General features: G+C 39.7%; 1 protein-coding gene across 2 annotated transcripts in view; it reads right to left on the bottom strand.

Moving 5' to 3' along the window:
• tenm2b (teneurin transmembrane protein 2b) overlaps nt 1-12,474 on the bottom strand; it is a 308,065-nt gene that overhangs the window by 228,249 nt on the left and 67,342 nt on the right. The window contains exon 3 of one of the 2 annotated variants that reach the window (XM_060890770.1): nt 1,853-1,912. The exons of the other annotated variant lie outside the window; for it this stretch is intronic. Within the exon in view, the coding sequence (XP_060746753.1) occupies nt 1,853-1,912 (60 nt within the window). The remainder of the gene's footprint in view (nt 1-1,852; nt 1,913-12,474) is intronic. 2 annotated transcript variants of the gene reach the window in all.

Below are 12,474 nucleotides of genomic sequence, written 5' to 3'. Positions count from 1 at the left end.
TAAGGATTCATGTAATATCATTTTAGTGATTTATAAATAATCATTTTAGTGATTCATATCAGAAACACATCAACAAAAGATACTTAAAAAAAAATAAATAACACACTTGAGGGAATGCTGTTAACAGGAACTAATCAGTGATGATGTGGTGTGATACCCTAAATGTTTAAAATTCATTAATTATTCAGATTAGACTTTCTACTGAGTCATGGGTTGTTACTATAGAAACTATCATTTCTATTTATTTTTATTTATTTAGTATTTTTTTAAAATCGAAAGCACGACTTAAAATCAGGTTGAAATGCTCAATCATTTCACTGATGACAGTTAGCTAGCTATCTAGACCTAGAGATAAATAACCGTCACAAAATATCACGTCATACTTACACTTTATTTACACTTTTTCCCAATACCATATACCAGTTTTATAAAACCGTTGATTTGTCAGGTGTTTATTACTGTTTTGTTTCCCACCGGTGAAGCTGTGCGTCCGGGCGGGACTCAGAATGATGTATTAGCCTGGCATCCAATCAGTGTTAAGGCTTTCAACTATTACAACACAGTGCGTTTGAATGCTTGAAGAACACAGAAGCGTGTCAGGGCTTCTATCAGCCTTCATTTAAGCTTCAAAGGAAACAGCATGTGATAACAAGTGTGACATCACAGTGAGATATTTTATAGGAAGCTCTTCCTTTGTAGTCTTTCCTCTTTGCTAATTTGCTATTCCCTATCCCGTGTCTACTTCCTGGGTCATCCATTACATACAACACACACAGTGGCATTTTCTCGAGTTCTCCAGTTGAAGCACTGAGCCTCATTACCACATTTGCCTTTTTTCCGTGCCTTAACCTTGCTTCTGGACATTTGACTATGCTTTTGGACTTTCCCTGTGACTTCCATCTGTAAAGCCTTTACTCTGTTTGACCTCTGCGAGTTTAGCCACAAGCAGCTTTGAGAGAGAATGAATAAAGCCTGTAGCGTATCACTCTGTCTGCTCTCTTATGGATTAAAGACGGACTGACTTTGTTCTTTAGCTGCTTTGTTAACAATCTTATATTAGCTGCAATAAAAATGAGCAACAAGGCTTATTAGAAACAGGACTGATAAAAACAACAGACAACAAAACAGTCTTTCTCTCTGTCTTTCATCTATCTATCTATCTATCTATCTATCTATCTATCTATCTATCTATCTATCTATCTATCTATCTATCTATCTTTCTGCTTGTCTATCTATCTATCTATCTATCTATCTATCTATCTATCTATCTATCTATCTATCTATCTATCTATCTATCTATCTTTCTGCCTGTCTTTCATCTATCTATCTATCTATCTGTCTGTCTGTCTGTCTGTCTGTAATATCTTTTACCAGTCAGTCTATCCATCCATCCATCTGTCTTTCTATCTGTCTGTTTATCTATCTATCTGTCTGTCTGTCTGTCGGTCTATCTATGTTCATGTCTAAGGTGTCATACCTACTGTGACATGTAACCAATCAGCAGTAAGCAGTGCAGTTAGCTCCGCCCCCACACCCCACAGGTCTTGCTGGTGACTTTAAGCAGGTACCAAACCCCAGACTTTTTGCTACTAGCACAAATACCAATGCCACCAAAAGCTCTGGGATTTGCGACAGAAAGCAAAACTTAGTCCATAACACAAACCGTGGCACAGCAGGATAAACAGACACAGATACACACAAAGAGGAGCAGAAGAGGAGAAACTCCGCAAAGACACAATACACACCAAAGCAGACCTGGGTGTGAAGAAGACTGGTTACTGAACAGCAGCAGGGTAGAAAGAGTGGGTGGAGCACCTGGAGAAGATGTGTACAGGTGCTCAGAGGAACCTACCTGTGCTCCCCAAACCTGCTAGCACGCATCTGAAGCCCACAGGGTCCAGCTCCACGTAGGCTGTGTGAAGAAAAGTGGGTTGGGACTCAGTGACTCAAAGTCATGATCATACCCAGTCATTTTTATCTTTTCCTTTCTTTTACTACTCCTACGCTCACTCGAGTGAGAGTGCTAACAATCTGCACTCTGTTTTTTTTTTTTTTTTTTTTTTTTTTTTTTCACAACAGAGGATTAGAAACATTATTGTTAGGACTGAAATCCTCCTGACATTCATGAGACGAAGTGAGAAGGTTGAGATCATCTGTGCGTTTGGAAGGCAGATTTAAATCTCGGGCCAGTTTGTTGAATCTTAACACCAACCGGTGTCAGAGCTAAACAAAGAGCCGACGCCAGCCGAAGGAAAGCTGAAACGGGGAGTTTATAGAAACGGCAGGTGGCTCCCTGGTGTCCTGTGCACGTACAGTATACATGGCTTCTGTACCGTATATGTGTATATTTATCCTGCTGAGATTTGTTCATTTGCACACTGAGTCTTTTTTTAAGAATGCCAGAAAACTGGATGTGTTCTTTTTCATAACTGATCCGTACGAGAAATGGCGAGACTTCGCGTCTAACTGTGACACGATGTGCTTTAAATAGTGAAAACCCGAGCACTAAAATGAGAAAGTGCACTCGGGTCATTTGCTGAAGAACTTATTTCTATGGCAACGGGGCCCTGTGCACGTGGCAGCAGGTAGAACGGAAGACTGGAGCGTTCACGGAAATGAACGAGGTGGTGAGATCTGCTCGTTTGGTCACACCTTATCGGCAATCGCGCCGCTTTCGTGTTAAAAGCTTCCGAGGTTCCGTCGGGTTGCTCTGTGGAATCGAATTAGATTTGGGCTTTGACATGATTCCCTGAAAGATTTGACATTTTCTCTTGCTCCCTAATCGAGTGATGAAACTGGCCTTGCTTAAAAGTGATCAACCAGGAGTAGGACAGCCTGGAACCTTCTGCTGGCTGTAATGAGTCACACTTGTTAGCAATTACTCTTCAGTGCTAGAAGAACACAGCAGAGACTTGTAACCTTTGCAATTATAATAAAAGCTCACGTATTTTGCTCTACCCCGCGAGACGGGGCTTGAACGAATAATGCTCATAAGTCTGATCAAACACCAGCAGGTCCAGCTCTCTGTCTTGAGCGACTACACGGCTCTGTTTGGTAGAGCGAGCGGTAAAGCGAGTGAATTCTCACTAAATAGAAGAAAGAGAAGGAAGAGGGTAGGAGGAGGAGGAGCGCCGTCACAGATCTGCTCTGGCGCTTCTTTTTTCCTTAAAATAGTAGTAGTGCTATATTACTCCATAAATGTCAAATCACCAGATTGCAATAAACCCTTGACCTTTTAAAATCCCATCCTAGACCGGGTTCGGTGAGCATTATTGTCTCTTTTGCACTTCTCTTTTTTTTCCCTGTTTACCCAAGCAGCAGGGCTAGCCAACCGTGGTGACCGGTAGAGTCGCGCAACATAAGGAGGATGTGTTCGTTTTGCCCTGAATCATGTCAGTGCGTCTGATTGAACTGCTGGTGAAAATAGCTGCTCCAGCGGAACCGTCTTCCTCCATTTCGAATCTCACCATGGGCCATTTGGGTCATTTCTGCGTGTTTGCCTTGGCACGTGGCCTGACTGTCAGACACCTGTTTCTCTCCCGCTTTCTCCTTCTTTCCCTTTTTGTATTCATGACTTTTTCAGCAGGCTGTTCTGCTTAAGTGTGCTCCCTGTGAAGAATGCACTACGTCTCGGCATCACCTTTGTTATTTATCCTTTCTCCTCTCTGGGCTGTAACACCGGCAGCTAACGGCAATTCTCTCTGCGAGCATAATAATAAGCGAGTATGGTCCATTCATCTGCATTGACAAAAGGTGAAGAAAAGCATGTTTAAAAATAGCTACAGCTCTGACCGGTCGTCAGGTCAGGCTAGATCTGCATAAACACGTCGTATGTCTTTATTTCTTAATAGGAGACGGAGATCTTGCTTTTCGTTGCTCTGAGAATGATCGCTCTGTTAGCAGCGGGTTTATTTTCTTCATGTTCTAAGCGACTACCTGTTTTCAACCGAGACCCATTTTCATTGACAGGCTAATTTTCAAGGCTTATGAATCCCTAGAAGCCTGCATTAGGGTCCATTAGGGGGTGTAGGGGTGGGAAATCAAGGTACACCATGCTGCAGTAGCGTTTGTCTTTCGACACTATAATGAGACAGATTGTTAAAGAACAAGCCATCTCAGGTGTGAGCTCTCGTCGAGACTGTAATAAGGCTGTCACATGTACAGCAGAAAATAAATAAATAAATAAAAAAAATTATATATTGCAGATTACAAGCACACAAGTTTTCGTTTCTTTTTTTTTTAAAAGAATAAAAGCATAAAAAATGTAATATTTAGCTCATTAGTAGATGCCATAAGATATAAAACCCACTAAAAATCCTTGATGCACTAAACCTTTAGTTGGTTGGTTGGTTAGGATTTTTTTTAGAATTGTAAAGGAAAATAAGCCCATATTAACCTTCAAAATCCAAACTTTAATCTCTTGAGACCCGAATGTCGTCATATGAGGACATAACATTTTCTCCCACTTCATTGTCTATATATATTTATTGTACCAACCTTATTTGAGGACTGTTAGGTATAATTATTTTGCCAAACTGCTTCCTTGAAAACACTGATTAAATTTATAGTTATCAGCTATGAATTAAGAGAAACAGTCAGTAGAAATTGTACTGTAATTTACACCACAGTAGCATACAGGTCTCATTCATTCGTTCATTTTCTACTGCTTATCTGAACTACCTCGGGTCACAGGGAGCCTCAGGCGTCATCGGGCATCAAGGCAGGATACACCCTGGACGGAGTGCCAACCCATCACAGGGCACACACACACACACACTCTCATTCACTCACGCAATCACACACTAGGGACAATTTTCTAGAGATGCCAATCAACCTACCATGCATGTCTTTGTACTGGGGGAGGAAACCGGAGTACCAGGAGTATTTAACTCTAGGCACGGGGAGAACATGCAAACTCCACACACTCAAGGTGGAGGCGGGAATCGAACCCCGACCCTGGAGGTGTGAGGCGAACGTGCTAACCACTAAGCCACCGTGCCCCCCCCATACGGGTCTCAGGAGGTTAAATACATGCTTCTAACCCAACTGATTCTTTCCTTAAATCCGCTTTGTGACGATGTCTGTTATTAAAAAGGCTATACAAATAAAAATGTAATAAAAGAACCTTGATGCTATGGCACGCTGTTCGTTCACAAATCCCAACCCTTGCTACGTTATACAGTAAACATGTGACTCGAGGTCGTTAGGGAGAGCTTTTCCCGATTGTATTAAGCTATTAAGATATATTTCCAGGATAAGGAACGTGAAGGGATTTGGATTTGGAAACGTGTGGTGCACCAGAGCAAACATGTAATAGAGTGCAGCTGGACATACTTACTGTACGTAACTCAGTCACCTTGCAGTTTAGCGCTTCATCAAAAAAGGATATGAAAATGAAGACGCTAATGTGACTCAAATAACGTCTTTACATGTGATGAGACGTCAGAGGTCGTAGTCAAATGCTAGCCAAAGACTTGCCTTTTTATCGCGAAAGGTCAGAGAGCTCATCTGCATCAAGTCTCCTCTGCCTTGGATTCAAGAACTTATGCTTATTGGATTGTTAAACTATAAGAATTGATGTGTTTTAGCTCTTTTAATTCTTTTTACCAGTAGTCTGGTGACCAATCAGTATAAAAAAATCAACAATTTTCTGACCACAAGTCAAAATAAAAATATCCACAATTGTTTTCAGGGAGTTTTAGACGTGTGTTTTTCCCTCTGTTGAGTTTTAGTGGTTGAAGATAAATATTAGCTTCTTACGGACAAACATTTGGAGCATCTCAGAGAGCAGAAATACGTTTGATATCAACATTTACTTTAAAGAGAAAAACATTTGTTTGGAAAAACAAATAGATTTTTTTTGGAACTTTTTTATGAAAATATTGCTGCAGGTAGACTAGATAAAAACAGAAATACTTATAAAGCATGACAAATTCGTAAAATCCTGAGTGTCTACTTTTATATGAGCTTCCTATTAACCACCGCTGTGGAGGGAGACGTGATAAAGACATTCAAAACTGAACATGGACACAAACAAACAAGCACAAATTGTATTTTATTTAGACTCTGGGAAAAAGAGTTAAAGCTATTGAGCTTCTGGGAAAAAAAAATGATGTCATTAGCAGTACATTAAAGATTTCAAAGGTAATGAGTTGTCCATTCCTGTATGGTTTGTCCATTTCTGTATGATGGTTTGTTTGGAATATTCCAGCCTTTTTCTACCTAATTTGGCCTTGGCTATTGCCCACCATGTTCTATGTCTCGTTTATCATGCAACAGCTTCCATCCTTATAAAGGGACAATTCAGTAGCAGCTCATCAGTTAAAAATCAGTGTTACTCATCAGAGGGATGATGATTCAATCCCCTGCTTAACTGCCACTGCTGGGCCCTTAAGCAAGGCCCCTCAAGGGTTCTCTCTCATTCACCGTAACATCACTGACACCAAACTTAACAATCTGCAGAGGAAAACAATGTGAGGAAAGCATTCTCCAGCCTCATTATCTCACTTTTATACAACTGAACAAGTGAAGGTTAAGGACCTTGCTCAAGGGTCCAGCAGTGGACAATTGGTGGAGCTGGGATTTGACCGCCTTCCAATCAGCGGTCCAACTCCTTAACCACTATCCACACGAACATGAGCTTCCACATACCAAGCTCACCATTGGCCAGTGTCAATGTGATTGACAAGCTAAAGAAGGTACACCAATCGCTCCCATCCATGTGAACTTGTGATCTCCTGATAATCGAGCAAACGTTAACCGGAAAAGCTTTAACGGTCGATGCTTTGTAAGAGGACACTGCCATGTTTAAGCTGTGCAGCAGTGCTGTGAGAGCTGGTGGCTCAGTGATTATTGATTGGACGCTTGGGAAGTCCAATCCCACCAACGAGCTGCCCCTTGACTCTTAACCCTCAGCTGCCCAGGGGTTAATGTCTCTTAGATAAATCAATAAACTGTCAGATGTTTAAGTAAATCAGTCAAGATTTATCTCTGGAATGGAACAATACTTTATCAAGCCCCCTGATCTGTAAATGTCAAACAAAAAGACACTTTTATAGTAAAATATAAATCGAAATATTTTTATAAAAAATAAATAAATAAATAAATAAATAATGTAAATTAAAAAATAGTAAAAATATAAGACCTCTAAATAAAATGCACAGACATATCATGTAAATAAAAATATAAAGAAAAAAAATCTAAAAACTCTAAATAAAATGCTTAGAAATATAATAGAAATAAAAACTATATAAAAATCTCATACATCTTAATAAATGCATATAAAAATAACATAAATAAAAAATTTAAATCTAATGACAAAATAAATGCATATAAATATAATGTAAATAAAAAATATGTAAAAAATATTTTTTATATATCTTTAAATAAAATGCATATAAATATGTAAAAGGAAAAAAAAAATAGTAAAATGAAATACCTTTTAAATAAATGCATATAAATATAATTAATTATTACTTTATAAAATGATCGATTCGGTACAGAATTTTTTATTTGTATTCTTTTATTTATTTATTTATTTATTTTTGGTACATTCCAATTAAATACTTTGATGGATACGCATTCGAACGGCGTTCTATTAGTTCACGACCCCTATATTAATCTTAATATTATTTTAATATTAATATATTAAAAGATCACTGGAGAGACTGGAGAGATTCCCAAAATAGACAGACAGGTTATCGCTCTGACAAAGCGTCTGGACGTTTTATAAATCAACTCTAAAGCAGGACAAGAAGCACAGAAAGTCTGCACTTATACGGATGCTCAGAGAGTCTCTGAAGCCAAAAGAACTGGGTTAAGGAGAGAGCAAATCCACTCCAACATGTTTCAGGGCTTCAACAGATAAGTCTAGCAAGGTTCACGCTAGCAACGTGGGATAAGCAGCAAGCGGGGAAGAAAGACAGCGAGAAATAAATAGCAACAAGAAAAAAAGGGAGGTACATACAGTAAAAAGGGCGAGAGATAAAAAATAAATACAGGAAAATACGAGAGAAGGAGTTCGAGTCTAGCGAAGAGTTTAGCAAGCATTTCTGGTTCTAGGAATAGGAAACACTTCCTGCACTGCGTTCCTCAAGTACCAGAGATCACTCGACTCCAGGAAATAGATTTTTCAATTCAAACTACGTTATTCTACAGACTTCTTCCAAACATAAATATTTTGATCCCGGTTTCTCTTTTAAGACGTGAAGGGAACTGATCTAATGACTAAAGGCTTTCAGTTTCAGTACATCTTCCTTATTCAAAAGCTTTGGTAATGATGTGCATGAAAAAATCTTTGGTTTCTAATGAACACGTACACATAAACACTCTTTTCTACAGCGTACACATTTTATAGCCGGTTCCACTGAACATCTGTATCGCTAAGCTCTCAAATCTCTTTCAGAATCTGATTAGCGAGTTGTTCTTGCTAGCTAGATAACTTGCAAGTTTGCAAATGTGTCTCTAGAGTGTGGCAGCCTGCTGGCAAAACAGTAAGCGGAATAATTGCGCAATTTGCCTGTTAAATTTGATGCAAATGTATTCATAAAGGTCGGCGAGGGTGTTAGCGTAGCTAGCTGCGGAGTCAGCTAAAGTTATCACCCACGTAAGGATGCTAAGGATGTAACTGAACACATTATTCAGACTGAACAGATCATGTGTTTTAATTGAATTACCAGGGTTGCCAGGTCATAAATCCGTCAGGATCAATAAGCTCCATAAACGTGACGTGTGTTTTTCTGCCATTCTTAAAAGAAAATTTTCAGATCGTCATTTTGAAGCTTCCTGATTAGCCGCAGAACTGCATCCCGGGTTCATAGTACGTTTTGCGAACTTCCTCTCATCCTTCAGTGTTGTAACAAAACCCACTGAAGGACAATGTTAAGCATGACCGTGCGAATGTTTGCCGTAAACTCTGAACAACAGATCTGAAACAAAGTTAGCTTTCTTTCGTCACTTTAGATAGCTTCCCGAAACGTTCCACAGGATGTCTGGATTCAAGAAGTGAAAAAAGAATCGATGTGAGAGAGAGAGAGAGAGAGAGAGAAATAGAGAGAGAGAGAATTATTTGTGACTGTCTTTAGAATTATGACCCTCTTTAGGTCTGAGATCAGTGTTTTTTAGCCTATCGATCCCTGACTGAACAAGGAGACGCCCTACAGATAATTACACTATCGACTCTGTTTGTTGTTAACAATAACAGACCAGACATTTGGAAATGGAAGATGTTCTTCAGCAGTATTATCAATTTACTATCATAGGGGCTGATCCTCTGCACTCATTTTAAACACACACACTTTCTGTCTTCTTAATCACTCCATTAAAATGATGGAGATGACAGATGACAATGGCAACTTCTGGGTGGTAACAGTGACTCTTTAAAGCTTTCCATCGCACCCTATGACACCGCCGTATCACTGATTACACTCGTTTTTAAAAATGTACTTAAGTGAAATACTCTAAAATGCTTTTAACATATTTGTTGTTTGATCGCTTTACTTGGGTTATGTAATGCAATGAGGTGTAGATGTTTAACCCTCTTATGGGACGTGTGAAACACTACAAATTCTTAAAATCCCGAGTGTCTACTTTCATATGAGCTTTACAGTATATTAACTGTGGATTGAGACGTGATAAAGAAAATGGCACTTCATTGGGGAAAAACAGGTGGTGGGTTCGTCTACAAAGGGTTTATTCCGAAACACAACAAGAGGACATCAGGAGATGCACAACAAGGAACAAAAGGTTTCTGTAGTGAGAGACAGGTACATGCTTAACAACCCAGCACACAGAACAAAGACATGCAAGGGTTTAAATATACAAACTAATTCAAGGGCAAACTGAAATCAAGTATGTGGAATCTTGGGACATATACAGTGTCAGGAAGTGGGTGGAAGTGTGTACGCTACACGATTTGTAACGTACACAAAGACAAGACGATCTCCGAAGCTTTCAACGCAAAAGAATGGGAATTAATAGCTTTGAGGCACATTAGATTAAATGTAGATTTTTAACTCAGCTAAGCTAGCCAAAGCTAAGCTCCGTTTGTTGTTCCCGAGAACTGCAAGGTGGCAGAGTTTCACTGAGTTTAACCTCTGCTCCACTCTAAAGTCCTCTTAAGCCCTATCCAGATTGGATTAGTCAGTAGGGATCGAGGGGAGTCTGATAAAATTTTGCCTGCGCGCTGATAAAAAACCTTGCATTTGGACGGCAATAAGTTTCCAGCAGGGTCCAGAGGTTTCTCTTATTTCAGCAAGGGGCCAACCAAAGTTTGGTAAAAATATGACGATACAATTCAATTATTAATATTCACATTGTAGCTATGAGAAGCATAGCTACATCGTTATCGTTTTTGTTTTGTGATTTGAGAACAGTTTATACGTAGGGGATGGTCATAAATGCATTACAAGTCTGAATACAGCCAGTAGCAACAACCCAGATATCTTTTTTTTCCAAGCCACATTTGGCCGTGTGTATAATGACAAGATGAGTGGTGAAAAACAGTAGGTCACAGGGGAGAACCTGCAAAATAGGAAGTTACCCCATGTAAGGACCCCATGTAAGTGTAATGCCATCCAGACTGGGTGTTAAAGTGTGTTTAGGATGTAATGTGGTTGCCTAGTGGTTAAGGTGTTGTACTACCAATTGGAAGGTTGTGAGTTTGAATCCCAGATCCACAATGCTGCCACTGCTGGGCCCCTGAGAAAGGCCCTTAACCCTCAGTTGTATAAAATGAACTAAAAATGTCAATCGATCTGGATAAGTATGTAAATGGAAATGTTTAGAGTCATGCAGGTTTCTCCTGAGGAGACATTTTATGGCCCACATATTCAACTTTTCAACTTCTTGTGAAAACTGATACATTTAAAATGTGTGAAGAAATGTGAGGATTTGTTCGCTGGTAGAAATAGCATAGAAAATGGAAGCCAATCCTCTTACAGTAAGACAAATGCTACATTCATTAGCTAGCTCCCAGGGTTAAGCTCCAGTCTGCTGCCCAGGACTTGTTTTGAGAAGTGGAACTAACAGTGTAATAACACATGGTGAGCTAATAAAGTACAATAATGAAGACTGTATGATGGTGTTCATGTCTGTCTGTGAACTAGCTACGTAACTGCAAAGTAATATACTAACACACTGTCCAGGATTCACATCAATAGCCATCTGAAAGTTCTTTCAAGAAAACACCATATTTGCATATTGTCGCTGTCGGGCGGAAACCTCGTATGTCCAAATTTGGTCAATTTCTTATTTTTTCACATACAGTATCGATGCTATTGGTCAGTCCCCACGTGGGTCTGTTATTTTTACAAGTTATAAACCAATCTAAAGTCTTGAAAATAGCTTGAGCGCAAATCTCATAACTCCATTGGACACTTCAACTGTCCACCTCTTCCTCACTCCGCAGGAGAGCTTCACGGCATATTTCTCCTCAAGAAGAGTCGCAACGAATCAACACGTCTTCTGAGGTAAATGTCTTCAAAACACTGGGCTCAAAGAAAAAAAAATCTTGATCCCCGCTAGTTCTGGTGCTCGTCTGAGGACAGGAATTTAGCGCAAGACAATCCACTGCAACGCGGACTAAACCCTGTGCACTGCAGATAAGGTATGGCGTTTTTTTAATTTCGCCGTACGAGGATACGAGGATTCTGCCTGACAGCGACGAAATGTTCACTCTCTGGTCTCTAACCTTGATGTGAATCACACTCTCACATCACATCTCACAAGCCCCAGCACCACTAATCTGCCACTGTTGGGCCCTTGATTAAGGTACTGTAAGGCCCTTAACCTTCTCTGATAAATAAAGGTTATAAAAATATCTTCTACCATCAGTGAATCTTTCTATATTAATAACGCTGCCAACGACACAACGCAATATATTGAGTATGGCAGCGGCTTGATTTGTTGTGATTACAAAATAAACGTGTTTAGCTGAAAATGAATATTTATTTGGGTCAGTATTGTATTGTAAAGCCTGTATTGGGATACATCTCATATACAAATCTAAAAAAACATAGTGGTATTGACTGGAATGTGAGAGTCTGGTGTCAGCTTTTATCCCTCAACTGCTCAACGTGTTCAGCTCCAGTCGTGGATTTTATCCTGAATGTACAGACAAATGCCAAGTGCCAGTTAATAGGATATGTCTTTTATAACATGATCTAGGGTTAAGGATGAACAAATCGGGTGGAAATCTAACTATTTTCTCTTCTTCTTGTCGTTCATGGTCTATATGACTAATCGGACGGTAGGGTCGACCGACTCGTCGCTTACATACAGTAAACACACAGAAAAGAGGAACGTCTCCGACTGGACAATCAGTTCGTCTGAGCCTTGGTCCGTTGTATGGTCCAAACACCAAGTGAACTCCAGGTCCCAGAAGCACAATTCACATGCGCTCTACATGTGAATCCGTGTCTCAGCTGGAAGAGCTGAAGAAATATGAACGACGTAATGGATTCCGTGCACTGCTGA

This window comes from Tachysurus vachellii, chromosome 17, assembly GCF_030014155.1.
Source record: "Tachysurus vachellii isolate PV-2020 chromosome 17, HZAU_Pvac_v1, whole genome shotgun sequence".
NCBI lineage: Eukaryota > Metazoa > Chordata > Actinopteri > Siluriformes > Bagridae > Tachysurus > Tachysurus vachellii.
The sequence above is the reverse complement of the archived record's forward strand: the minus strand, read 5'-3'. Positions and strand labels throughout refer to the sequence as shown.